Genomic DNA, 24,060 nt, shown 5'->3' with positions numbered 1-24,060 from the left:
ATTTTAAAGGAAACTTCATAATTACACAAATAATTGCAACTAAGTTCAATTGTCTACATAGTCACTTCTTTTTCAAATAACTCTCATGTTATTTTGACATATTTGATTCCTTAAACATTCTATCTCGTGTTCTCTTTTTTCAATGATTAGTGACATATACCTGTGTCGTTGTCTCTCACAAATGAGTCTTTTTTGATATTCTTTTACAGACAGATGCAACTTTTGATAAGCAAATTTCGCAACTATTATTGCCTTCTCTTTCTCCTTTTTCAAATAATCTATTTCAGCTGTAAGTCTTTTGCACGTTTCACATTGTGATAAGTATACCTTGTTTAATTTACTGTCAGTCTCGTTCAGCGTTGTTCGTAAAGATTCGTTCCTTTCTTTCTCCTTGTGTAATTCAGCTTTAAGTTCATTGAATTCAGAAGCAACTTGTTGAACCATTTCCTCGCTGTCGTGCAACAACTAAAAAAAAAAAAATAGATATTTTTCATGACAATTTAAATTTAAATTTAAATTTAAGAGTTTAATAAATTCAAACAATTTTAACACAATAAAAATAATTTACCTTCTTTTGCTTTGAAATTGTCTTATTTTGCTCCTCTACAATTTTGTCTTTTATTCTCAATTCCGACAAATGATTTTCTCTGAGAGCTTCTAATTCCTCTTTCAGCTGGTTACAATTTTTTGTCTCTTCGCATAGACAATATTGCAAATGGTGTATTCTTTCTTCCATTTCTTTGAAAGTGGAATCACTTGATTGCAACATGTTTTTCATCTCTAATATCTCGATATTCTGCCAACAAAACTTAAATCAGTATAAAACTACAATTCGTTCCTTCTCACTTAATTTACCTTCCGAGATAATTCTTTGTCTCTTTCGAGCTTGCTATGTTGCTGATTGTTACATATACCAGTTATTTCACATATTCGTCTCTTTTGTATATTAATTACATTTGTAAGTTCCAAAATCATATCCATAAATTCTGCTCTCTCTTTATTCAACGCGTTTTCTTTTTCTTTCAATGCGTGTTTCATTCTATTCACTTCTTTCTCAACTTCTTCACACCTTGTACGATTGAAGCATGCATTTAATTTCTGAAGTGATTCTTAGATTACATTTTAAAGAAATGGGAATCAATTTATATTGAAAGCTACGTGAAATTACCTTTTAGATTCATCCTCTGATAAAGTTTCCAATTTTCTCTTTAAATTGTCACGTTCTTGCAACAGATCTGCATTTTTGTGTGTAACTTTTACTATTTGTTGCTGGAAAGGTAATTGTTTCACTGTTATGGAAAAGTTTATCATCACTTTTTTTCTCGATTATATACTTGTAATTCCGAAATTTTATTCAGCAACTCATCCCTGTCTGTTTTAACCAAATCTGCTTGATCCTTTGACTGTTTCACCAAGTCCATCGCAACTTTCCTTTGTTCCTCGGCCGTTACCAATGCGTCTCTTAAGCAAGCTGCTTTCTGTTCACTGTCCTCTTTCAGACAATTTAAACTGCAAGTTAGAGATTTCAATTTTTTTTCAAGCTCTTTAGTACGTCTTTTTTCATTTAAGAGATCCTACAAATTACGTATTATATGAATTTAAATACACGAGAAATAATCGTTTTAAATAGAACCTTCTGTATTCTCTCAAAAATTTTCTTGTCTTTGACGCAAATGTCTTCCACAATAGAATCAATTTTTCCCAATTCGTTCGAAACGTTTTCATCCATTTCTATTTGGGATTTCCCCTGCTTTGCAACCTCGTTTTGTACATAATTTGTGCCCAGGCTGTTTACACTTGACTCAATGCAAAAATTGTCTTTCGTTGGAATAGTCTGCTCCCCTTTTTCTTCATACGTATCAATTGTTTTGTCTTGAGTATACATTTTGTAAAACGAAGTTAAGTTCGCTTGGTCGGATTTACTTTGCTTCTCTGGCTCTTCCAATTCCTTACCAATTGTATCACTTTTCGTATTGACTTCACTTCTCAAATGTGTTTGAACTAATTAAACAATTTTGCATTAATAATGCAGCCGGTAATATGCTGTTGTTTTTTCATTGATTAATGATATTGATGCCAACCTTCGGTTGGAGAAGCCTTTTTATGGAAATGTAGTTTTCTGCGTGTTTTGCATGTTACTGCATTACATGGTATTTTCTTTTTAATACTGTCGTGCGATACACACTCTTCAGTATAGTTGTATCTACTGCATTGCTCTTTTAAAGAAAAAATTTTGTGGGCACAGTGACAATATTTGCCAATGTTATTGTACACATTACACTATAATGAAATATTAATTTTTCTTACATTATTACTATTTCCTGAATCAACTTACTGCTGTGCTGTGTTATATTTACTTTTTTACATGTAGACACGCCACATTCTTCTTCCATTTTTTGCAATTTGGTAATAACCGACAGTTGTCTATTCAGGGCATCAAGACGCGTTGAGATGTTGTACATTCCAAATTTTAATTAAGACCCTAAAAATATTATTCATAATATCAATTTCAACCTTTTTTGTGGATATCTAAATTACTGACATTTAAGTAGGTGATATAGCAAACGATAAACGTGAAACTGTTATATTCGTTCGTCTTACATTATAGATAGTCTTATTTTTTTATTCACATGTATGTGTAATCTTTCGATTTATTATACAAAATTTATTTTGAAACAGATATTTACGACCTTGTTTTGAGAGGCGACGGATTAGAAAATAAAGGACACAATGCAACATAATAGTAGCGGGCATTTATCTACTAACAAAAAATGTAGATACTTTTAACACCATATCGTATTTGTGCGATGTATCATTGTTACTTAAAGCTGCTTCAGCAAAAAGTATCGCATTACATATCGTGGAATATCTTATTCCTTTGGGGATTTGGATTATGGATAGCTCTGTGCACAAGTAACGTATATCATTCAATCATTGCAAAGCAGCAAGGTAAACATTTCGTGCAATGAATTTACTTTTAATCAATGCAACGATTCAGCTACGTTGTTTTATTTATTTGTGAGATTCAGATTTCGAAGTTTTGCATGATATTTCGACAGAAGCGAAGACTATAGAAGAAATGTTGGACGTTACGAGAACAAATCACACTTTCTGTAACGTGATAATAATGTTAAAAACTGTGCTGCAGTATATTTATGGCTTTGTGTCTGTGTCTTTTGTAATGTTTTTCGCACGTTCGTACGGATCCTTCAGGAAAGTGATAAAAATATGCAATAACACGTAAGTAAAAAATTCGCGAAGGACGAGTGATTACGTATGTTTTTAATTTGAACAAATTTCCACAGGATATGCAACTTTTATTTCACAACTTTCGCAAAACGTAAGAAAAGTATTTATAATAAAAGTGATTCGAACAGAAAGGACTCTGCCATGTTGGAGTATAAATTAATACCAAACTCTACGACTAGTACAAAATACGTACAAACAGAATTGAGTTGCAATGATGAAGATAAATGGGATTTGATGATGAACAGAAATAAAAATACATTGGACATGAATGTTATTCAAAGTGAAATTATTTTTACTAGTCGTACGTTGTTACTTTTCAATAACTGTGAACTTTATCGATATTTCAATAATCATCGATTAAAAAATCATTTGTTGACGAAATACTTCGCACGTCAAGATCCCGTGCACGTAGAAAATAATTTGGAAATTTCGAACGAGTATGAAAGGAATGATAGAATTTTACCAAAAAAAGTCATAAAAAGAGGTATTATTAGCTCCTCTCCGGAATTTAAAAAATTTCTGGCAAATCTTACAAAATCTGAACTTTTTTATCCATGCATGTTAGAAGTGTCGGCAAGTTATATGATTCGTATAAAATCAACTTGCAAATCATCACGATCAAACGACTAATAAATAATCGTTTTGAATAAAATATTCTTATTTGTACGAATGCTTTTATTTCGAACTTTTATAATACGAATATACCATAAAAGAGGCAGAAATCTTTATGCTAATAATTTTATATTTTTTAAACTGTTTACTATTCTAACATGATGTACAATTGATATTTATAAAAAATTTATCCATGAAAATAATTTTCATGGAAAGTGTTATGAACACACATAGTAGTTTGGGAATTGCTTCTCTCTTTTTTTTTTTTCGTTATATAAAATATCTTTTAAAAAGTTTAACAGTTCCGAACGTAAATTCAAATTAAATTAGTTAAAAAGAATATACGCAACATCGCAGTATTACAAATATATTTTATATTAAACTATTTACAGTTTTTCGATACGATTTAAAAAATAAAGAAATGACACGACGGATTTGATATTTAAACTAGTCTAAGCAATGTTAAAAAGGATATGAAATTGTAATCTTAAAGTGTAATAAAAATATTATTTGTTAAAACTTCATGCGCTATTTTGTAAAACTAATCGCGTTCTTTTTGCATTACCTGGTTTGCAATTGTTCACATTGCTAGCAAATCTTAATGAATTTAATGTTTCGTTATAACATTCGTCTAAAGGAGATACGTTCAGTAACATTAAAGTCTTTGAATTGCCACCTAAAGACGGCATTAATAAATGAGTAAGCTTCGAATTTCTATACGGAATGTGTTCCTGCTTTTTTAAAAGAGCCAGAATAACATTGCCTAAATTTGCCAGCGATTTATTAATATTTTTTGTCTCTGTCAATCGTAACGATTCTTCTCCTTTCAATCTTTCAGATCCCGCTAAGTCAACTAAGTTCAGATTTCCTACCGAAACCTCTTCTTTTGATTGATGTGTTCCTATAAGTTTTATTCTTGCTACTGAATGTGATCTTGACGAGCTGAAAAAATTATGTTTCACATTTATGTCTGAACCTATTTTATTTCTACTTCTGGGATAAAAAATTTACCGTTCGTTTGACAGAGTAGCCGCAACTGCTCTATTACGTTGTGCTGTTAAAAGACACTCGTGCAGTTCTTCAGGACTATTAATTTCCTCTACTCTGAGATTACTGACATACAAATCGTGTCCCTTACTATCAGCCATTCTAATTTCATGAGTTTTTGGTTGAGAATCGAGCAAGTCGACAATATGCTCGTTGTAAATCTCAAGAAAACTTGCTTCTATTCGATATTCCCAGCCAAGCAATTGAAATTCTTTCATTTCTCGGAATATGTGTCTCACCTGAATCATTAAGAGAAAAGCACGTTGTTTTAGATTATAAGCAATAAATAATATATGTACATATAACAGTACATACTGTTCTAGGTATCATGCCTTCCTTTTCAAGGCCTGGTAAACCTTCCATGGTATACGTTTTACCAGAACCAGTCTGGCCATATGCAAACACACAGACGTTATATCCTTCTAAGGCAGACTGAACTAACATGGCTAATTCTTCAAAAATATCTGCCTGACTAGCAGTTGGTGGGAAAACCTTGTCAAAAGAAAATTCTTGCTTAGTTGCCCTTAGCCTTCCACTACAACTAACTGAATCAGATCCATCAAATTTTCCCACTTCAATAGTACATTCATCCACGAAATTCATATTACACATCCTGGAGAAGATAAAAAATATCTTTAAGAAAATATATTGTGTTTAACATTGCGTATAATTCATATATACATACACTTTTCCAAGTTCGTTTGGAGTCCTAGGACGAACTCTGCAAAATACCCTGATATTTCCTTTCAATTCTTGTATTGCATTATGGAGAACTCTACGATCTTTGTCCATTGTGTGAACCAATGTTTGTAAATCACTTTTAACTGCGCTCAACTCCTTATTCATCTTCCTCTCAATTTCTAAACTAGCTTTTAAATCTTCTATTACCAATTCGTGCTTGGACAGTAGCAACTCTTGACTGGAGCATCTTTGTCGAATGTCTGCCAACATATCTGAAACATTTTTATACGATTTCTCTGATTCTTTTAGACATTCTGTCAAACTTTCTTTCTCTTCCTGCAATTTATTCATTTCTACTTTTAACTCTTTCAGCTCATTGTCCAATGTCTTATTCAGATTTTCATATTCCTCTGCCTTCAGTTTATAAACATTTTCATTTGCTTTCAACGTGTTGACCTCCTCTTGAAGTTCATCGTTTTCTGCTTTGGTTTCCTTGTACTTTTGTCGTACGTTAGATAATTCGTCACTCTTGTGGGCCAATTGTCCCCTCAAGTCCCACTTTGAAGGTTTGGTGACATTAGTACTTTGTACCTTTTGCGCCACAGTGTTCTGACTAGATTTGTTGGTAACGTTATTTCTCAATGTAGCACCAGTTCGTTGTGTAATTGTTGTTTTAATAGGTGGTTTGGCAAAAGTTGGTTTCTTGGTTTCTACATTTGCAATGGGAGCAATGGCTGGTCTCTTTAAGGCCTTAGTACTAATGGAAGACATGGTCTTTGATCTGGTAAAAGTTTGCTTGGCCGATGGAGCTTTATTTTCATTTGTACACTTTGTGATATTCATCGTGCTTTGAGCCTTCTCCAATTTTTTAGAAACGCCGTTGGAACTTCCATGAGGCGTCGGGTCATTTTGATTCTTTGTCATGTTCTGGTCGTTCTTCTCCAAGCTAGGGTTTACCGTGTTATTGATTACACTTGACAAATTGATTTTCGGCTTTGGCAACCGTGACTGCATCTAAACATTAAGATCACTCATTAAGATCAATAGACCGGTGACAGAATTAAATTACATGCTTCGAAATTCATACATGCAAAAACGAAAACTTTCGGCTGTATTTAGTTATTATTATTATTAGACTATTCCTCTTCTACCTGTTCATGCTTCGTCAAACCACGCTCTATTCAATAATATTGTTACCAAATCGTACGAAGTGTAAAATACGCTTGTTCGTGATAAAAAATCTCTTTATACGAACGAACATAAGCAACTAATCTAATAAAACAAACCTCGTTTGCGAACTATCACAAAATAACACAATCAAATCCCTCGCAGTAGCACGTCTATCAACTATTTGTTTACCGTTGAATTACCTAATAGTTTCATAACAATATTATTTAACATGAGAGTACATGTTTTTTATGGTGATATTTATGTACAATGAGAATCAAACGAATCGTAATACCGTCACAGAACGAGAACAAACGACTATTTTACACCACAGCCTCCAACGGTCAAATAACATCTGCTGCATTTATTTGAACTTGAATTTGCCCGAACGCGGCCAATCAGGAAACTCGATGTACGAGAACCAATCATTAGACAGTACACAAAAATATTCGGCCAATGGCAATTCACTGATAATATTGTTTCGTTGTACAGGGTGTCGTATTTGAAAACTTTAAATATCTCTGTTAGCCTCAAAGATTGAGTTTAAAAAAAATTTTATTTATAAAACAACAAGGTGGGAGGAACCTTTGAAGCGCCATCTTTCTTTCCACCTGTGAAACACGCCGTGTGATTTTGTCTAGTGAAATTTATCTTCTGTTGGCTTAGTCCAATTGAGGCCATCTGAACACCCTATATATTAACAATCTCGTATATTACTTGAAAAAGAAGATAGTTATCAAATTGAATAATTCTACAGATATATAAATTGCTGAGCTAAGTAAATCCGTCCTGTTTTCACAGACAAGGTAAATGATATACGAATTTTCTCTATAAATTTTAAAAAATATCTCTGCGGTTTGTGTAGGTTTCTTCGTTCTCGACTGAGGCGTGATAAAAAACTTGCGGAATAGTATTTCAGGTGGCAGAGTTTGTATTGTAATGAAAATGTGACGTTTCCGTGGACACGTTGTCACACGTGAATCCTCACAAACAGCTTGTGCGCATGCGTGTCAATGTGGTAGCAAGATTTTCGATTTTCGCGGACGTTGTCTGACACTTGTTTTGAAGAAAATTGAGCGTAACCGAGCACGAAGAACGATGTCGGGGAAATCGAAAGCATTTACTAAAGAGGAAGAGCTTCTTCTTCAAGACTTCTCGCGGAACGTATCAACGAAATCTTCGGCTTTATTTTATGGCAACGCGTTCATCGTTTCGGCGATACCCATCTGTGAGTGCAGAAACGTTCCCTGAAATATTCATAAATATAATTCGATCGATTATCCTCTCGTTGTTTGTAAATTCCACGTCGAATTTTAGCAAGTGTTTGTATTATGACTACGCGGAGGAGTAAGCAATTACACAGAAATTACGGCTTTTCTTAACATAACCTCTATGTTTGCGTTGTAGGGCTCTTCTGGAGAATTCACTTGATAGACATCTACGCTAATTTAATTTCCTTCGTTCTGGTCACACTGGCAAGTACATACGCCCTCGCTCTGGCGTACAAAAATACAAAATTCGTGCTGAAACACAAGGTATTTGTATATTATTATCTGAACCTTACTCGCACATTGTTGTTAAAGTTACTGATTTGATATTCTTTCATAGATTGCAGTGAAAAGGGAAGACGCGGTAACGAGGGAAATGAGCAGAAAGTTGGCCGAAGATAAGAAGATGAGCAAGAAAGAAAAGGACGAAAGGTAAATGTTAACTGAACTCGAAATGCATTGAACTTATATACATGTGCAATTGAAATACATGTATGAAATTTTCAGGATTTTGTGGAAGAAAAACGAGGTGGCCGATTACGAAGCGACGACGTTCTCAATCTTCTACAATAACGCGTTATTTTTAGCCCTTGTAATCGTATCTTCCTTCTACATTCTGAAGACATTCACACCAGCTGTGAATTATATATTCTCTGTGGGTGCAACGAGCGCGTTGTTAGCGCTGTTATCAACTGGATCACAATAAAACATACGCCGCGTGAAACTCATGATGGTGATCATTCAAATCGTCGAATCAGATATTTGTGCGAGGCTCTGCGACTGTTTTCACGAGTGAATGAATACATGTAATAAAATCTTTTTTATTTATGGTAATTTCATTGATCTGTGTTATTTAAATTCACCTCTGAATTTCGAGACCGTTGTATTTCGACGTTAAGATAAACATATTTTATATTTAGTCAGACGAGTCACGTTGCTTCTACATCGTCTGCTTAAGTTACCGTCTCTGTCAAGCTTCCCAGAAGCAACTGAGAAAATCAGTGGGACATCTACTGTGTTGTGCAGAAAATTTCACGACTCTTTCTAGAAACGATGGATTATGGTATTTACTGTCGTTTGCAAGCGAACGTTTTCGCATAAATTAATTAAGTTGGTTTCATTGCAGTTGATGAATTATAACGGATCGCAGATTGTAATCTATTATAACGCAGTCCAACGCGGGCCATTCTAATGCTTTATTTGCTTGTTTAACTTGGAGTCATGCCAGCGTATAACCCGTCGAAAGAAAATCTCTCGCCAAATTGTGTATTCTATTCCTGTGCAGAAGTGAAAATGCAAACATTCACTTACAATATGTCGTGTTATTATCATTTACATTGCACAATTCGCAATTTAAATTAATCTTTTGCAAATGAGAAACTGCGCAATGAATTGAAACCTGTATCTCGGAGACGAAGATACCGATTTATCAATTTATGTTTATTTAGTCTTTGCTGCGTCTTTAAGTGCTTGCACATCATGGAATAATCCTGTGTGCCTTCGAAGGTTTTTATAACGCAAGGAGCTCATATTGGCGCAATCGCGGTTTGTGCACTTGGCAAAGACATATCAGGTTCCTTGTTTGATTTATACCACCACGTGATATTCACGTAATTCTGACAAATTTCTTCGGATAAATCGAGATTCGATTATTACACAGGAAATATCGGAAATTGGAGCCAACCGGAGGTTCGAATTCCTCAGCAATTAGATCAAACGTTAGATAATTGCTTTGGTTGCTGATAAATGGTAATCTACAGCTTTTACTATATCACATTGTATTACTATAGTATATATGCTATAGTATAGTATTACTACAGTATATATGTTATATTACTATAATATATTGTTCCTTCGCTGGGTGTTTCCAAATTTTTTCTATATATCAAACCATGTTTTTCAGTTCAATTCGCCCATTCTGTGGATAATCCAGTTACCCAACCCATGTTTGACTCATGCTTGATCAATTGTGCATCGACAAAATCTCGGAAAAGGGAAAGCAAGAGAGTTCCAAGTTTCAGTGTCACAGCTCAGAGATTCTCATTGCTCATGCCATCAAAACAATCACACATCATGCGCCATATTTAAAAATTAAGCAGTCTGCTAATTGAACACGAGATCGGTGTGTACAATCAGCTCGAGCGTTAAAAGTTATAGACGAAGAGCCTGCTCGCAGATATTTCGAACAACACAAACTTTAAACATCTATCGTTCAATTAATTTAAGCCGCGTAAACATCTCGCAGACGCCGTGTTTTAAACAATGATATAATACTCGTCTATGGAGCAAGGTTAAAGAGGTGACGAATCGTTTTAGACAGCGTTTGCCGAGAGACGCGAGACATCCCCTTTTTGTTTTCTCGTCGTACTTCGTGAAGGTCTTGTCTCGATTCCAAGCCATAAGTTCCACATCGATTTTACCACCGTGCGCCGCCGTGTCGTTTTACTGTCGTTTACGCTGACTGTAGAGTTTTCATTCTCTATTTTCGTACTGGTTTCGCGCAGCAATATTCATTCGCCCCTTCTCTCCAAGAGACGTGCACGCGATCGCGACGCATAGTCGTCTCAATGAACAGGAATCGAGGGAACGCGTTGCTCCAGCGGACGTCTAAAATTAAAAAGGAATTTCATTCCGTCACAATTTCTTCGCCACCCTCTTCCGCCGACTTTTTATTCTGAATTATTCGTGTTTTTTACTCGGAATTATTTATGACTTACTGCGCGATAGAACGTTTCTTGTAAACAAATATTCTTGCTCCTCTTTATAATATAATCCGTTTGGAATAACAGCAGCTGTCCGAAGGCAACAAGATTTTTATCTTCAAGATTTGTCTCTTTTTAGAAAAGTTTCTGTATATTACAAAGAAATTTTCAATTAATTAATTCAACATTTTGCTAATTTAAAGAACTCTACAAAACATAAATTGATTAATTTCCATATCTACTCAATCATAGAAGCCTGTCTCTTTTTAGAAAAGTTTCTGTATATTACAAAGCAATTTTCACTTAATTAATTCAACATCTTGCTAAAGAACTCTGCAAAACATAAATTGATTAATTTCCAAATCTACTCAGTCATAAAAGTCTCTTTTTAGAAAAGTTTCTGTATATTACAAAGCAATTTTCAACTAATTAAACATTCAACACCTTGCTAATTTAGAGAACTCTGCAAGCTCAAAATGATTGGCTTCCAAATCTATTCAGTCATAGAAGCCTGTCTTTCTTTTCCGTATGTTACAAAGCAATTTTCAACTGATTAAACATTCAACAGCTTGCTAATTTAGAGAACTCTACAAAACTCAAATCTGATTGATTTCAAAACCTATTTCAATCATAGAATCCAGTCTCTCTTTTCTGTATATTACAAAGCAATTTTCAACTGATTAAACATTCAACAGCTTGCTAATTTAGAGAACTCTACAAAACTCAAATCTGATTGATTTCAAAACCTATTTCAATCATAGAATCCAGTCTCTCTTTTCTGTATATTACAAAGCAATTTTCAACTGATTAAACATTCAACAGCTTGCTAATTTAGAGAACTCTACAAAACTCAAATCTGATTGATTTCAAAACTTATTTCAATCATAGAAGTCTGTCTCCCTTTTCTGTATATTACAAAGCAATTTTCAACTGATTAAACATTCAACAGCTTGCTAATTTAGAGAACTCTACAAAGCTCAAAATGATTGATTTCCATACCTATTTCAATCATAGAATCCAGTCTCTCTTTTCTATATATTACAAAGTAATTTTCAACTGATTACAAACATTCAACACTTTACTAATTTAGACTCTGCAAAGCTGAAAACAATTGATTCAAACCTATTTCAATCGTAGAAGCTTATCTAAACGCAGAGCATACAAGAGACACGTACTTTCATGTATAAAATGTTTTCTATGTATAAAAATAGAAGTCCAGAATGCGTAACTAGTAAGAATCCGCGTGATTTTAGGGACAGACGGCGGCAAGGAAGTGCGAGAAACGAAAGGGGCTAGAAGAAGCTGGAGCGTTGCGGGAAACGAAAAGACGGCCCTGATTTCGAGCCTCGCGGCACCGTCTGCATCCCAGAAATAGCGCAAGCGCCTTTCCAAAAGCTTTGAGGCCCGTGAAGAAGCGGATAGAAGAAGCGTCACGATTGGCTGGAGGTTTGCGGGGCGCGGTGCCGTCATCGCCACGCAACCGCTATATCCTCCCTTTCGAATATTATCGCGACGATGGCCGTTCCTCGTGACAGTGCTCGACAGACAGCAACCATATCGCCTACATTCTAACCACGCCACACGATTTTCCATTTCTCTTTCTCTCTCTCTCTCTCTGTCTCTCTCTCTCACTCCCTCGTCGCGAACACATAACCGCGTTCGCGTTTTCTTCACGAAACAAAATCGCAGTGTTTCTCGAGTTTTCTTCTTTTTAAGTAAATCATAAGTTTGTTTGTTAATTTTAACGGAAAAAAAAGAAACGTTCAGAGTAAAACAAAAAAAAAAAAGATTTAAAAAAAAGTAAAAAGAGAATCGCGCCACCATGGTATGTTCTATTGATGATATCGTAAGTCGTCGCCCTGGTAAACATACACGTTTTCCTGTTGCATATTTCTCCCTATTTATTTATCGTATTTTTTTCTGTCTCTCTCTTTCTCTCTCTCTCTTTTTTCTTTCTGTCTATTCTATTCAAATTGATCATCGTACCTCGCCTTTTTATCTCTTATCGTTTCTCTTCACTCTCTTTGCACTTTCATTCTCGTTTCGCGGTGAGTGCCGGACCTGGAATTGGAATTTCGAATGTCACTTGTTACACACTGTTCGGAACAGTCCGAGAGAGCTCGTCGTTCCATCTCTCTCGCGGAAATGGATTCTGGAAGAGCTCGAATTATTTCGAGCAGTGTTTGTCCGACACGTGTCGAACGTGTCGTACCTGACGCAACAGGTGTAAATCGATGAAGACACGACTGGTTCGAAACGCCGATTCCTTCGCTCCGTGCCTCCGCGGTATGCCTGCATCCACTGTTCTCTTTGTTTCTCTCTTTTTTTTCTTTTTTTCTTCGACATCTCTTCTGGCCTGTTCTGATCTTTTGTTTTAGTATTTTTTTTTATTCGTCTCTTTTAATTTTATCTGTCTAAACATATGATAACAGTGGTCACGAGCGATAACAAGCGGTTGAGAATTATATCGGGAGTTGTATCGGTCCAGAGATGCGAGGTCCTGGAAACGTGACTGTTTTCTTACATGGCGAGCTTTCGTCGGGCCTTCCCTCCTCGAGTCGATTTGTTAAGTCAATTGATTCACGAATGAAGTAAAATTGTAATTGAACCGCAATGGAGCAGTAAATGTGTGTACAGTAATATTATGTTTCTACCGGGAAAGAATGAGAAAAAAAAATTGTCAAGTGAGAATGTTAAGTGTGAAATCGACGGGAAGAAGGGACGTGGCCCGACATCTAACCGTTCACGGATGTTTCTACTACTGGTTCAGTTGTAATTTCCCGGGCAATTTTTCTCAATTTAAATTCATTTAAAGTCGACGATTATATTGGTGATAATCGAGTAATATATCGATAAATAACAACGTTCACTTAATTAATAAAGAAAGAAGAAAATAATGCACGTTTAGAAAATAACTTTCTAAAAGAAAAAAAAAAAGAAAATAAAATCACTGGTTAACCACGCACGCCCGCTTGGGAGTTTCTCTTCGACTGATTTTTCTTCGAGTTCGATTTTAACGGAGTAACGGAATGTAAAAAGCCGATCAAATCGATTGGCTTCTTTCTTGTTCGACAGAAAGAAAAAGTGATATCGTAGTCGAATTTCATCCTTCTGTGTTCACAGGCCGACGAACTCCCTCCTGAGCAAATTGCTGGTACGTACGTCAACTTCCAAACTTCACACTCTATGATTACTAACTCTATAATCACAAATTAACAGCAAACAAATTCGACACAAGTGACAACTGAGTCTAATATTGTACATGGACAGTCATATAGAAAAGAATTTGTGAAGGAAGCTCAGAATTCGATCCGTAACCACTAATTAATTGTAACTACTAATTAACAGAAAACAAATTCGAAATCAGTAACAACTGATTGTGAATCTCGTACAATGACAATCATAGAAAAGGAAATTCGTGATTTAAAGGAAACTCTAAGTTCGGACGAGGAGGTTGGAATAGAAACGGCGCGAGTTTCAAAATCTTCAGCCTGAGATAATTATATTTGTTTTTCAGTTTGAGACTCGACTCAATTTGATCTAGGTATCTAGCTATTTTTCCTAGCTATTTTTCCTAGAATCGACTTTATTCATCTGATAAGGGAATCTATTATCTATTTCTATCGAGTCAGCGAAAATTCGATTGCAAATTTAAGAACGAAAAACGCGAAAATTGGGGACCTTATGTCACAGTGCAACTCCGCGCGCCATTCTTGGCTTTCCGGTATTTCAATCGCGTTGAAATCGTACCGCGTTCACTGGACACCGTGCTCTAATTTTAGTCGGAGGCACGCTGTTTCTTCGTTGCGTTTCCCTTTCTGCTTTTTTTCAACCCTTCCTACGACAGAAAGGGAGCTCATGCAACTCGTCAAGCCTCGATATTTTGCGTTAACGTGATATTTCAGTTTTTATAACAATTTTAGGGAACCTGAAAGCTTGATGTTTTCTTAGCTATGATCTCTTCTTCCATTTAGATCGTGGTTCTCAGTGTGGGACCCAATTGGGTGGCAATTTTAATTTCTAGAGAGGAGAGGCAATTCGAGAATGAGTTATTAACAATTTTTTGCATTTCTTCAAATTAAATTTAATTTTTGCTCTTCTTTTAATTTAATTTTCCAATTTTTTTCTTTCTTACGAAGCTTGTTTAGAAGTTAATGACCTTTTAGGCTTCTCCCACGTCAAAAATACACTTTTTGAATAATAAGAATTACGTGTCACTGGTTTGGGGGGATTTTAGAGATACTTAGGTTACTTGGGTAACCTAAAGAAGGTTGGGAACCACTGATCTAGAGATCCTATTTCTCGACTCTATTTATGAAATTCGTACAACGAGCTTTTGCAAATATTTTTGTTGCATTTACTCTCCTTGCTCATTCCTTCGTTCATGTTTCTAAAATAATCGGCGATAATTTTACATTTCTTTCGCTCTTAATGAATTAATTATTCCGGGAAAAAAATTCTGGCGCTATGGGGAAGGGGGGGGGGGGGCAATCGAGGGTCTATCTTTAGGTTAGGTTTAGGTTTTTAAATGTGCGCCATGCCCTCGCACAGTTTCGCACCGGAAAATCGTCTACGATTTCGAGTCGAGGAAGAAGGATTTCTGTTCGCATAATTTCGACACACGAGGAGAGCTGATCACGGCGAAAAACTTGGGAATCAGTCGTGAAAGAGTTTGTTTGAAACGTCGAAACTGGGAGGGAAATAAGAACGGGTCGGATAAGCTATCTGGACGCTGCGTTCCCGGAGTTTATTTGCGCTTCGGTTCGATCGGGGGCAGCCGGCAACGGGCTGCCTATGTATAGCTGCGGAACCGCCGATGACGAGGGGGTATCGCGTGACGATTCGATCGAAGGGAATCGGATCGGTAAAAATAGAGGAAAGATTCTCCAACGGGATCGAAAAATAGAAGCTCGTAACGTACTCCGTTCGTCTTGAAAAACAAATGAAACTTACGTCCGACTAGGCGAGGGCGTTTAGCTCCCTCGTCCATTTTTTTTTTTTTTTTTTTTGACATCGAAATGTTAATTCATTGTTGTACAAACGTGTTCCAAGAGCCTATCTTTAGGTATGCTCGTAGTCTTTTTGAAGGACGGGCGATTTTTGAAAGGAGAGGCTGCTCGAAGACAAAGGATCGCGTGAATTGGCTTAAAATTTCATCGCGCCGCCGATCAACAACGATAAATAAACCGGCGCGTACTTGACGCGATGTATCAAGCCAAATAAGCTCCGAGCCAGAATCAAAAGGGCATTAACATCGGTTTCTATATCCGTAGCTGCACCGCAGACGGCTTCTAACGCGATGAAACACTATCGGTAATCAGATCCCTGCCCCCCCCCCCCCCCCTCACAAATATATGCCACCTACGTTGACACAAAAATCATCCAATATTTTGTCATTTATTGCTTCCTTTCAGTCCTTCGCAAGGCATTTGACAGCTTCGACAGGGAGAAGAGTGGCAGCATCCCCACCGACATGGTGGCCGACATCCTCAGACTGATGGGTCAACCGTTCAACAAAAAGATTCTCGACGAACTGATCGAAGAAGTCGACGCCGACAGTAAGTGATACAAGTGTGACATTTGTCAGACATCGTGACGTAATTGTAAGGTTAGGTCAGTTCGTAACGTACGACAATTAACTCGACAGAGAAAATAAATAAATAGTTTGCTGTGAAATTTTGACTGTAGATCATCGTGCGTTTGTAGAAAATTTAAAGACGCAAAAAATTCATACATTGTATATATGGTGCATTGGTATAAAATATCGAAAATATAACAGTTGTTAGAATCTTTAACTTCTTGCGCCAGTAACTGGTTCACAGACCATAACGAGTGACCAAACCGTCAACTCGTCTTTTTGAATTCATCGGTATATCACTGGATAGAAATTATTAAGTAGTAAATTTATTATTTGTTTTGCCTGTGTTGTATTTCAATATACTCAAAAACTGAGAGAAAAATATTGCAATTTTGGGCCAAATATTCTCGACGTGCGTGGCACGTCATTCCAGCGCAAGAGGTTAAATTGATTGATTGAAATTTCGCTTTCAGTCGATAAAAATTGAAATTTGGAAGAACAAAGGTGAAAGTAGAATTAAAATTCGGATTGACAGAATCTGGACGCCTCGAGTTCGAAGAGTTCGTTACGTTGGCCGCGAAGTTTATCGTCGAAGAGGACGCGGAGGCTCTAGAGAAGGAGCTCCGAGAGGCATTCAGGCTGTACGACAAGGAAGGTAAGTCTATCCATTTCCCTACGATTTATTCGCAATGTTATAACTTTATTCTGCAAGCTATCTTACGTCATCTTTCTTCTCATTGTTTTGCATTTTCGTAGATCTAGCTATAGAAGCGAGAAATTCGTTTTTGTTTTCGTGGAGAACGAAAGGAACGCGAAAAGAAGTCGGAAATCGTGTTTACCACGCGTTTCGAAACTTGTTTAACCGATCGTGCCAAGAAATTTCCACTGTAACTTTCTCGTTCTGTCGCTTTTCTATTCTAGAGTATTAACAACAAACAATAAATACATATATATACAGGATGAGTCACGTAGCTTGAAACACCTGAAATAACTATAACTATTAAATTTTTTTTGTATTTTAATACTTATATTTTTGTATATTTTTTTTTAAATTTTTTTACAGATTGAAGTACACAAAAAGCAACCCTTATTAAAAAATAATTAGTAACATTAGTTTTTTTTCTTACATTTTAACTTTTTTTTTTTTCAAATAGGTGGGACGAAACTTTCAGCCCACCCTGTGCACATATCCTGCATATAACCCGCAAGCTCCTCATTGGCTACAGCCACTAGCGATAAATCAGTGATCGAAATGAACGGAGGTGGAGAAATGGCTCGGAAACGAGGAAAGAAAGATATACCTCCGACCGATTCTGAAAATAACCGATTCCGCGAAATCCGACGCTGCGTAAAAAGCACTGCCGTACACCGGTCCGTTTTATGGCAATAAAAGCCGAGTGAATTCGAGGAGACTCGCGCCTCCGGGAATACGGCCAAGAATCGGGGCTAGTTTCGCCATCCCGAAGCTCCTTCATGAATCGCTAGCTAAAGCCAAAGGCGTATTCAACGGTTTCTTCCTCCCTCCTTCCCCCTCCGTCGTTCTACGATGACAAATCGTGTTCTTCAGTTTGCTCGTTGAGAAGCTAATAAACTAACTGGTCGTCTAGAATTTCGAAGTTGAAAGATTTCTTTGGTTGTATATAGGGAATGGCTACATCCCCACTACGTGTTTACGCGAGATCCTCAGAGAGCTGGACGACCAATTGACGGACGAGGAACTGGACATCATGATCGAGGAGATCGATTCCGACGGATCTGGTACCGTTGATTTCGATGGTGAGTCAAAGAAAGGGAACAATTGTTGGACCTGAATTGGATTTAAATATTTTACTCCATGTGTTTACTTGTCTCGGGAGTTTCTTTGAATCGACGTTGCGACATCATCTTTAAAATAGGTTAATCGTGTTCAACTCGTCGATTAGCAGCGAAATAAGTAGTTATCGCGCTGAAGAGCCTGCACGTGCTGTCTGCCGAGTACATTGGGGTTTATTTATACACGATCGTTGAATCCGGACCATTGCTTCTCTCTTAGACTGTTATTTATGTGCATTAGTTCACTACTATTCAACGTACATAATCTTTCGCGACACTAAATCTTTCAACTCTGTGTGTTTGTTTTTTTAGAACTTTCATTTACGTAATTTTTTTAATTTGAAGAAGTTCTTTTTCTCTCCATATGCTGCAAAGTTTTATCACAAAGAAACATAGAGTGTTTGATATTTAGAATGGACTATTTAGAGTAATATAGAGTATTTAGAGTAACATTTAATATATAGTGTTTAAAATTTATCAAGTCGTAGGATATTTCAAATTTTTATTGAAAATTTTTCAACTTTCTAGCAAATCGCAAATTACGATGTGAAATACGTCCACTAAATTCCGGCACAGAAATCTTGGCATTTCTCTGCTTTTTAGAACAACAAACATGTAATATATTGCACCGCGTAGCGAGGATAATTTATCTCATTGTAACATTGCCAACAATATCGAGGACAATATAATTGTTCCTTTGTTTGTCTTGCATGTCACATTTTATACATTAGTCTGTTTTCTCTGAGGCTACAAAGTGATTTAGGTTCCTTCATATACATATACATTTTTCACAATTTGCATTATTGGAATAGATATAAAATGTATTTAATTTTATTGAAGTACAGATATATCATTTAAAATAAAGAATATGCTCATTTGTTTAATTAAAATAATTAGAGATATACGTATGAAAAAGAAAAGCTATAAAATATGTTTAATTTTTTGAAGTACAGATATATCATTTAAAATAAAGAATGTGTCCATTTGTTTAATTAAAATAGTTAATAATGCATGTATAAAAAAGAAGGTGTAAAATATGTTTAATTTTTTTAAGATATCATTCAAAACAAATGTCCGTTTGTTTATTTAAAAATTTAGTTGAAGACATACATGTAACTATAGTGTTTTGTTTTGTTTCAGAATTCATGGAAATGATGACCGGGGAATAAACATCTTGACATTTCGACATTTAATACAATTTGAAGACGACACAAGTGCGACAGCTGCGTTCAACTCTCAAATTATCTGCGTGTCTTTTAAAGAAAAGCCAAAAAAAAAAAAAGTTGCAATGCAAACGAGAACAGTGTCTAAAAGCGTGCAATGATTGTGTCTCTCCCAACGTCTTCGTCTGTTCGGATCTCGAGGCGATTTGAAACGTGTTTCAATCAATATCACAAAGATGGCCTTGTTTGTAGATGTGTTTCTTTCTTCTATCATAACGAGCGCCGCGACTTAACTGTTACAAATTAATGAATCACAAGTCCCAATACATTTGCATCGCGCCTACTAAGTTTTTTTCATGGACAGTATTTATTTGTTGTTAATAAAACGCCATTAAAAAGATATTGAAATTTCCTTCTCTTAGTTTAACATGCCGAAACGTGACAATTCAATCACAAGTCTGTGCAATTCAGGAGGGGAAGAAACCAACATCGTCGATAGCCTAGACTTTTTATTTCTTTAACATTTGATTCGCAATCACAATAATTTGAGATTTCTTCGTAATTGACATGTTAATAGTCGTAAACATAATACAATACTTTTAAAAAAATAGAGTTACTAACAATAGACTAGAAAATTCGATAACTATAATAGTGGCACTAATAAACTATGAAATTTTTATCGCGAAGCTCTACTATCGCGATTGCCAGAGAATTGACATTCTCGCCAAACAAATTTATAAACTTTGCTCGTTTATGCGCATTCGCAAGAGAGAGTGGAACGTAATTTAGTTAAATAACGTATGACTTAGAACATTATTCGCGCAGACGCGGACTAGACTATATAATTTACAGAGACAAGAGACCGTATAATTGGTTCGAATAAGATTAAAATCCTCTTGCATCGAAGAGCTTTCGCGCTGAACATTTACAGATGTTCCAACTATACATTCAAATTTTTATTTAATATTATATCAGAGCAATAATTCGAATACCTTTTTAATCCGAGACTTTATTCGTGCAACCAGACTACTTTCACGTATACTAATTTATTTACCTCTATAAGAGTATTGGAATGGTTCTACATACTTCAATGGTCCTCATGCTTAGAACGAGAAAAATTTGTTTTTTCCTCTTAGATGTATATATGTATATATATCTATATACAACAGTTTTTAAATGCTTGTTTATGTGTCTTTTTTTTTTTTATTTCTTTTTGTATTCTTTTTTTAACTAGAATAAATAGTATCGCTTACTAGAAAGATTAAAATGAGAAAAAAATATAATCTGATGCGCTTAAGGTTCTGCGAATCGTGTGTGCGTTCTTGATACAGTAGACTGGCTGAGCAAAAGTAGAAGTATTAGAAAAATAAAGAAGTTTCTCCGATCGGTAACTTTCGGATTCTTCGTCGCTTCTCCTCCATTATACGTACCGGGTATCTTACACGAGAGTTTGCAAATCATCGTCCTCCGGGCTTTTGTTATCGGGAGGCGAAAATAAATGTCACATTTTAAACAAATGTGGGAACTCGTTGCTGATTTCGCGTACCGATTTCTGATCTTCCTGGCTTTCTCCGGTCTCCTCGCAAAATATTCTATTCAACAAACATTTTTTATGCATTGTGTAACGATTATGATCGCAATAATATTATGACAGATACCTCGTGAAGCATTTTAACAGGTCCTCGGAACGATATTTATGCTCGTTATAACTGGAAGTGCGAAGTACTCGCCGACATAATTCCAAGTATTGTCTGCGCTGTAACATCAACGACTATGTCGTATCTAGTTTCTGCGAGAGCGATAAAAGTTTAAATATCTCTTAGTACCTTGTCACCGGGGAACATGTCGTACAACTGACGCAATATAATATCGATTAGAACTTTCACGTCATTTGTATAGAATAAACCTGCCGTGATGTCGTTGTTGAACAGATCGATGAACAGTTTCAGTACAGAGTGCGGCGGCGGCGGTTCATGATCGAATATTCGCACAGGATCCTCTGTAACGGATCACAGGTTCGCTGGAATTTCGATTTGTCTCGTGTAAAATATGCTTTGTCTCGCTTTCTCTCACCTTCTCGATTGAACAAAAGCAAGATCTTCTCGGTGAAATTCTTTGCCACTGTTCTCTCTTTTAACGCGTTCAGGACTATATTTTCCGAATTTGTGAACTGCAAGTTGTACGACAATATCAGATTCACAAACAAATCCGGGATTTGATCTTCCAAATCCATGTCAGGCGGATTCTCTATCAAGTCCAAAATAAACGCTATAAAATCCGGACCTAGTTGCTCTGCAATATCAGAGTTAAATTTTGTAGTAAGATAGAAAAACGGCTCAGAGAGGGAGGGCGACTCAGAGTGGAGGATGCAATAGACATGACGCATTACCTACTTTACTCACCCAAATGTGTAACTGGCATGGGTTCACCCATTGAAAAGATCATAGTAAGTAGCAATGAAGAATAATTTAATTTCGTAACGTTTCTAGGATTACTTCTCATATCTCTATATTCAAAGACACGTATCAAGTCGTTAATCGCGTGTTGTATGAATTAACATAGCTTATCAAATATTACCTTGCTAGCTCCATAGGCAATATACTATTTAACATTATGGTCAAGATCACAGAATCTAGACTGCACATTACTCCAAATGACTGTAAAAGCAATTGCCTAATAGTCCATCTTGGCTCCATTTGATAATATTGTATCAGTATATTAACTCCGTTATATTGATTCTGTTGTAAAACATATCTAGATACATTTGCATCTGCATTAGTCTGCGAAATTAACAAATCATCAAGTAACCTGAAAACAGAATAGTGAATTTCTTTAATGAAATACGTATGTAAGCGTACCAATATCGAGGTAAGTTCCTTTATATAATCAACAATAATAGATTCGTCTTCATAAAGCATCCAATTTCTTTGTTGAGAATCTTCTTTGCAAGAAGTAAGCTCTGTAAATATTACTTTCAATCTGTTAGCGTCATACGTCTCCTCTATGCTCATCTGTGACACTGTGAACGGTGTTTCCAACTGACGCAACAAGGCATCAAAATAGTGGCCCACATTCTGGGGTAATAGCTGTTGCAATCCAGTGACAACAACCGTCACCGCCACCTTCGACATTTCGTAGCTTAACTGAGTATTTCTACGCACTTGGTCGAGCAACTGATAAGCAGTATGAGAGTTAATATCACACAATGAATTTTTCTTCTTTATAGGCGAACTAGTAGGTGTCTGTCTAATATTAGAGCTCTGAGGAGGACTCTTACGAAGTTCCGCCTGAATTTTCTGCGACTCGGAGGAGGATTGACGTGGCAGAGACTGCACTTTTTGTTCGTTTGTTGGCGTGCGTTGACATTGCGGAACAACCGGCGCTTCCTCTGTATTATTGTGCACAGTTGTCTGTGCCGTCATATACGAAGTATTACTCTGAATAGCGTTAACGTCTCCCTCTCGAGTGTCACAAATAGGCGATGAACACGTTTCACTGTTAGGCGTTATGTTCCCAAAGTCTGGAGGCATCGGTGCTTGCTTTTTAGGTTTCTTGTTAGACTCAGCCTGTCTCTTCTTCTCTATCAATCTCAGAAGAAGGTCCTGCTTGTCCAATTGCAGTCCGGTCTGTTTCTTAGTTTCAGCCTTTACATTCGCTATGCAGTCCTCCAGGAACTCGATCAATATTTGAGACGACACCTGAAAGAAGATCCATGAAGATCTCCGGATACTTTCTACAATCTAACTCTCGTACCTTCACAGTGGTGACGTAATTCGAGGGGATGTACCCGATCTGGCCATCCTTGTTGACCACCTGCCACCAGTTTCTCTGTTTGGTGTTGGTTTGATACAAGATGAAGTGATCACCTTCCTGGAAGCTGAGGGTTTTCGCGAACGTGGCCTTGAAGTCGTAGAGAGCCTTGAGCACCTCGTAATTTTCTGACGTATGACAAAATGACGATTAGAGATGTTCGAGAAAAGAACGTTGAAAAAAATCGATCAACCGACTTACCTAACCTCATCGGATTGTCACCCATAGTCGCGTATCGAAGCGATATCCGTTCTCTTTGGAGACAACGCCCAGGTGAGAAGCAAAAACCGGCGGAGAACCGTTTACCACCGCTCGTTAATTTCACTTTCATTCGTGCTCGACATATTATTTTTATGCGGTCTCTATCTCACTCTCTCTCTTTTTTTCTTTCTTGTTGGCCAACTGTACAGATTACAGAGGGGAGGCCCTCTATGCTCTATATTCTATATCGTGAGAGTTGCACGCTGACAGAGACTACCACATGAAGCATAATTTCAACGCATGGGCAGATTAACCTCGTGCGCTGGAATAACGTGCCACGCACGTCGAGAATATTGGCCGAAAATTGCAATATTTTCTCAGTTTTAAGTATATTGAAATATAACCCAGGCAAAACAAATATTAAATTTATTACTTTTTAGTAATTTCTGTCCAGTGATATACCAATGAAATAAAAAAGAAGACGAGTTATTGTATGACGGTTTGGTCACTCGTATGGTCCATGAACCAGTTATCTGGCGCAAAAGGTTAAAGTTTTTCAGGATCGTACGTACGTACGTTTTGAACAGAGGTTAGAACGCGACACCAAATTTCAGGAAAAAATCGAGATTTAATTCGCAAATATGTAGCGAATCGTTCGTTTAATGCATAAATGAGCATATAATCGATATCAAGCGGATGTCCATTAACAACTTTGTTCCCTTCTCTCGTCGACCGTCACAAATCGAGACAATACAACTTCAGAAGGTTTG

The 24,060-nt window shown here is 36.5% G+C and overlaps 6 protein-coding genes and 1 long non-coding RNA gene across 13 annotated transcripts; 3 read left to right on the top strand and 4 right to left on the bottom strand.

Moving 5' to 3' along the window:
- Positions 1-72: 72 nt before the first annotated feature.
- On the bottom strand, positions 73-1,311 carry LOC122531751 (coiled-coil domain-containing protein 172-like). Its single transcript, XM_043659929.1, has 4 exons — positions 1,169-1,311; positions 856-1,069; positions 569-796; positions 73-465 (listed from the first exon to the last, which is right to left on the bottom strand). Exons 1-4 carry the CDS (start codon positions 1,309-1,311, stop codon positions 73-75), a joined length of 978 nt encoding a protein of 325 aa, XP_043515864.1.
- A 1,460-nt stretch (positions 1,312-2,771) lies between these two features.
- Positions 2,772-4,188, top strand: LOC122531752. Of its 3 annotated transcripts, none has more exons than XM_043659932.1 (3): positions 2,772-2,949; positions 3,060-3,240; positions 3,306-4,188. In XM_043659932.1, the coding sequence occupies exons 1-3, from the start codon at positions 2,808-2,810 to the stop codon at positions 3,877-3,879; spliced, it is 897 nt and encodes a 298-aa protein (XP_043515867.1). In that variant the 5' UTR covers positions 2,772-2,807; the 3' UTR covers positions 3,880-4,188. The 3 variants fall into 3 exon arrangements, with proteins under 3 accessions (XP_043515867.1, XP_043515866.1, XP_043515865.1); XM_043659931.1 differs by having other exon boundaries at positions 3,030-3,240; XM_043659930.1 differs by having other exon boundaries at positions 3,024-3,240.
- Positions 4,189-4,323: 135 nt separating this feature from the next.
- LOC122531747 (protein claret segregational-like) lies at positions 4,324-7,241 on the bottom strand. 3 transcript variants are annotated; one of them, XM_043659924.1, is made up of 6 exons: positions 6,876-7,241; positions 6,677-6,764; positions 5,594-6,603; positions 5,224-5,521; positions 4,873-5,147; positions 4,324-4,803 (listed from the first exon to the last, which is right to left on the bottom strand). In XM_043659924.1, exons 3-6 carry the CDS (start codon positions 6,601-6,603, stop codon positions 4,383-4,385), a joined length of 2,004 nt encoding a protein of 667 aa, XP_043515859.1. In that variant the 5' UTR covers positions 6,677-6,764; positions 6,876-7,241; the 3' UTR covers positions 4,324-4,382. The 3 variants fall into 3 exon arrangements, with proteins under 3 accessions (XP_043515859.1, XP_043515860.1, XP_043515858.1); XM_043659925.1 differs by lacking the exon at positions 6,677-6,764 and having other exon boundaries at positions 6,960-7,241; XM_043659923.1 differs by lacking the exon at positions 6,677-6,764 and having other exon boundaries at positions 6,876-7,240.
- A 489-nt stretch (positions 7,242-7,730) lies between these two features.
- Positions 7,731-8,858, top strand: LOC122531753 (translocon-associated protein subunit gamma). Its single transcript, XM_043659933.1, has 4 exons — positions 7,731-7,984; positions 8,164-8,291; positions 8,365-8,456; positions 8,532-8,858. Exons 1-4 carry the CDS (start codon positions 7,855-7,857, stop codon positions 8,728-8,730), a joined length of 549 nt encoding a protein of 182 aa, XP_043515868.1. The 5' UTR covers positions 7,731-7,854; the 3' UTR covers positions 8,731-8,858.
- Positions 8,859-9,859: 1,001 nt separating this feature from the next.
- LOC122531758 lies at positions 9,860-13,061 on the bottom strand. The gene is made up of 3 exons (XR_006307377.1): positions 12,939-13,061; positions 12,713-12,787; positions 9,860-10,631 (listed from the first exon to the last, which is right to left on the bottom strand). It is a non-coding gene; the product is annotated as an uncharacterized LOC122531758 (long non-coding RNA).
- Positions 12,238-19,679, top strand: LOC122531755 (troponin C). 3 transcript variants are annotated; one of them, XM_043659936.1, is made up of 6 exons: positions 12,238-12,551; positions 13,850-13,880; positions 16,141-16,284; positions 16,840-16,959; positions 17,949-18,080; positions 19,257-19,679. In XM_043659936.1, exons 1-6 carry the CDS (start codon positions 12,549-12,551, stop codon positions 19,283-19,285), a joined length of 459 nt encoding a protein of 152 aa, XP_043515871.1. In that variant the 5' UTR covers positions 12,238-12,548; the 3' UTR covers positions 19,286-19,679. The 3 variants fall into 3 exon arrangements, with proteins under 3 accessions (XP_043515871.1, XP_043515870.1, XP_043515872.1); XM_043659935.1 differs by having other exon boundaries at positions 12,238-12,572; XM_043659937.1 differs by lacking the exon at positions 12,238-12,551 and adding an exon at positions 12,992-13,012.
- Positions 19,680-19,771: 92 nt separating this feature from the next.
- Positions 19,772-23,602, bottom strand: LOC122531746 (NCK-interacting protein with SH3 domain). Its single transcript, XM_043659922.1, has 9 exons — positions 23,291-23,602; positions 23,033-23,217; positions 22,138-22,977; positions 21,857-22,059; positions 21,682-21,785; positions 21,353-21,571; positions 21,106-21,278; positions 20,938-21,035; positions 19,772-20,871 (listed from the first exon to the last, which is right to left on the bottom strand). The coding sequence occupies exons 1-9, from the start codon at positions 23,418-23,420 to the stop codon at positions 20,781-20,783; spliced, it is 2,043 nt and encodes a 680-aa protein (XP_043515857.1). The 5' UTR covers positions 23,421-23,602; the 3' UTR covers positions 19,772-20,780.
- Between the last annotated feature and the right edge of the window lie 458 nt (positions 23,603-24,060).

This window comes from Frieseomelitta varia, unplaced genomic scaffold, assembly GCF_011392965.1.
Source record: "Frieseomelitta varia isolate USP_RPSP 00005682 unplaced genomic scaffold, Fvar_1.2 scaffold_412, whole genome shotgun sequence".
Taxonomy (NCBI): domain Eukaryota; kingdom Metazoa; phylum Arthropoda; class Insecta; order Hymenoptera; family Apidae; genus Frieseomelitta; species Frieseomelitta varia.
This window is presented reverse-complemented; position numbering and strand designations above follow the sequence as displayed.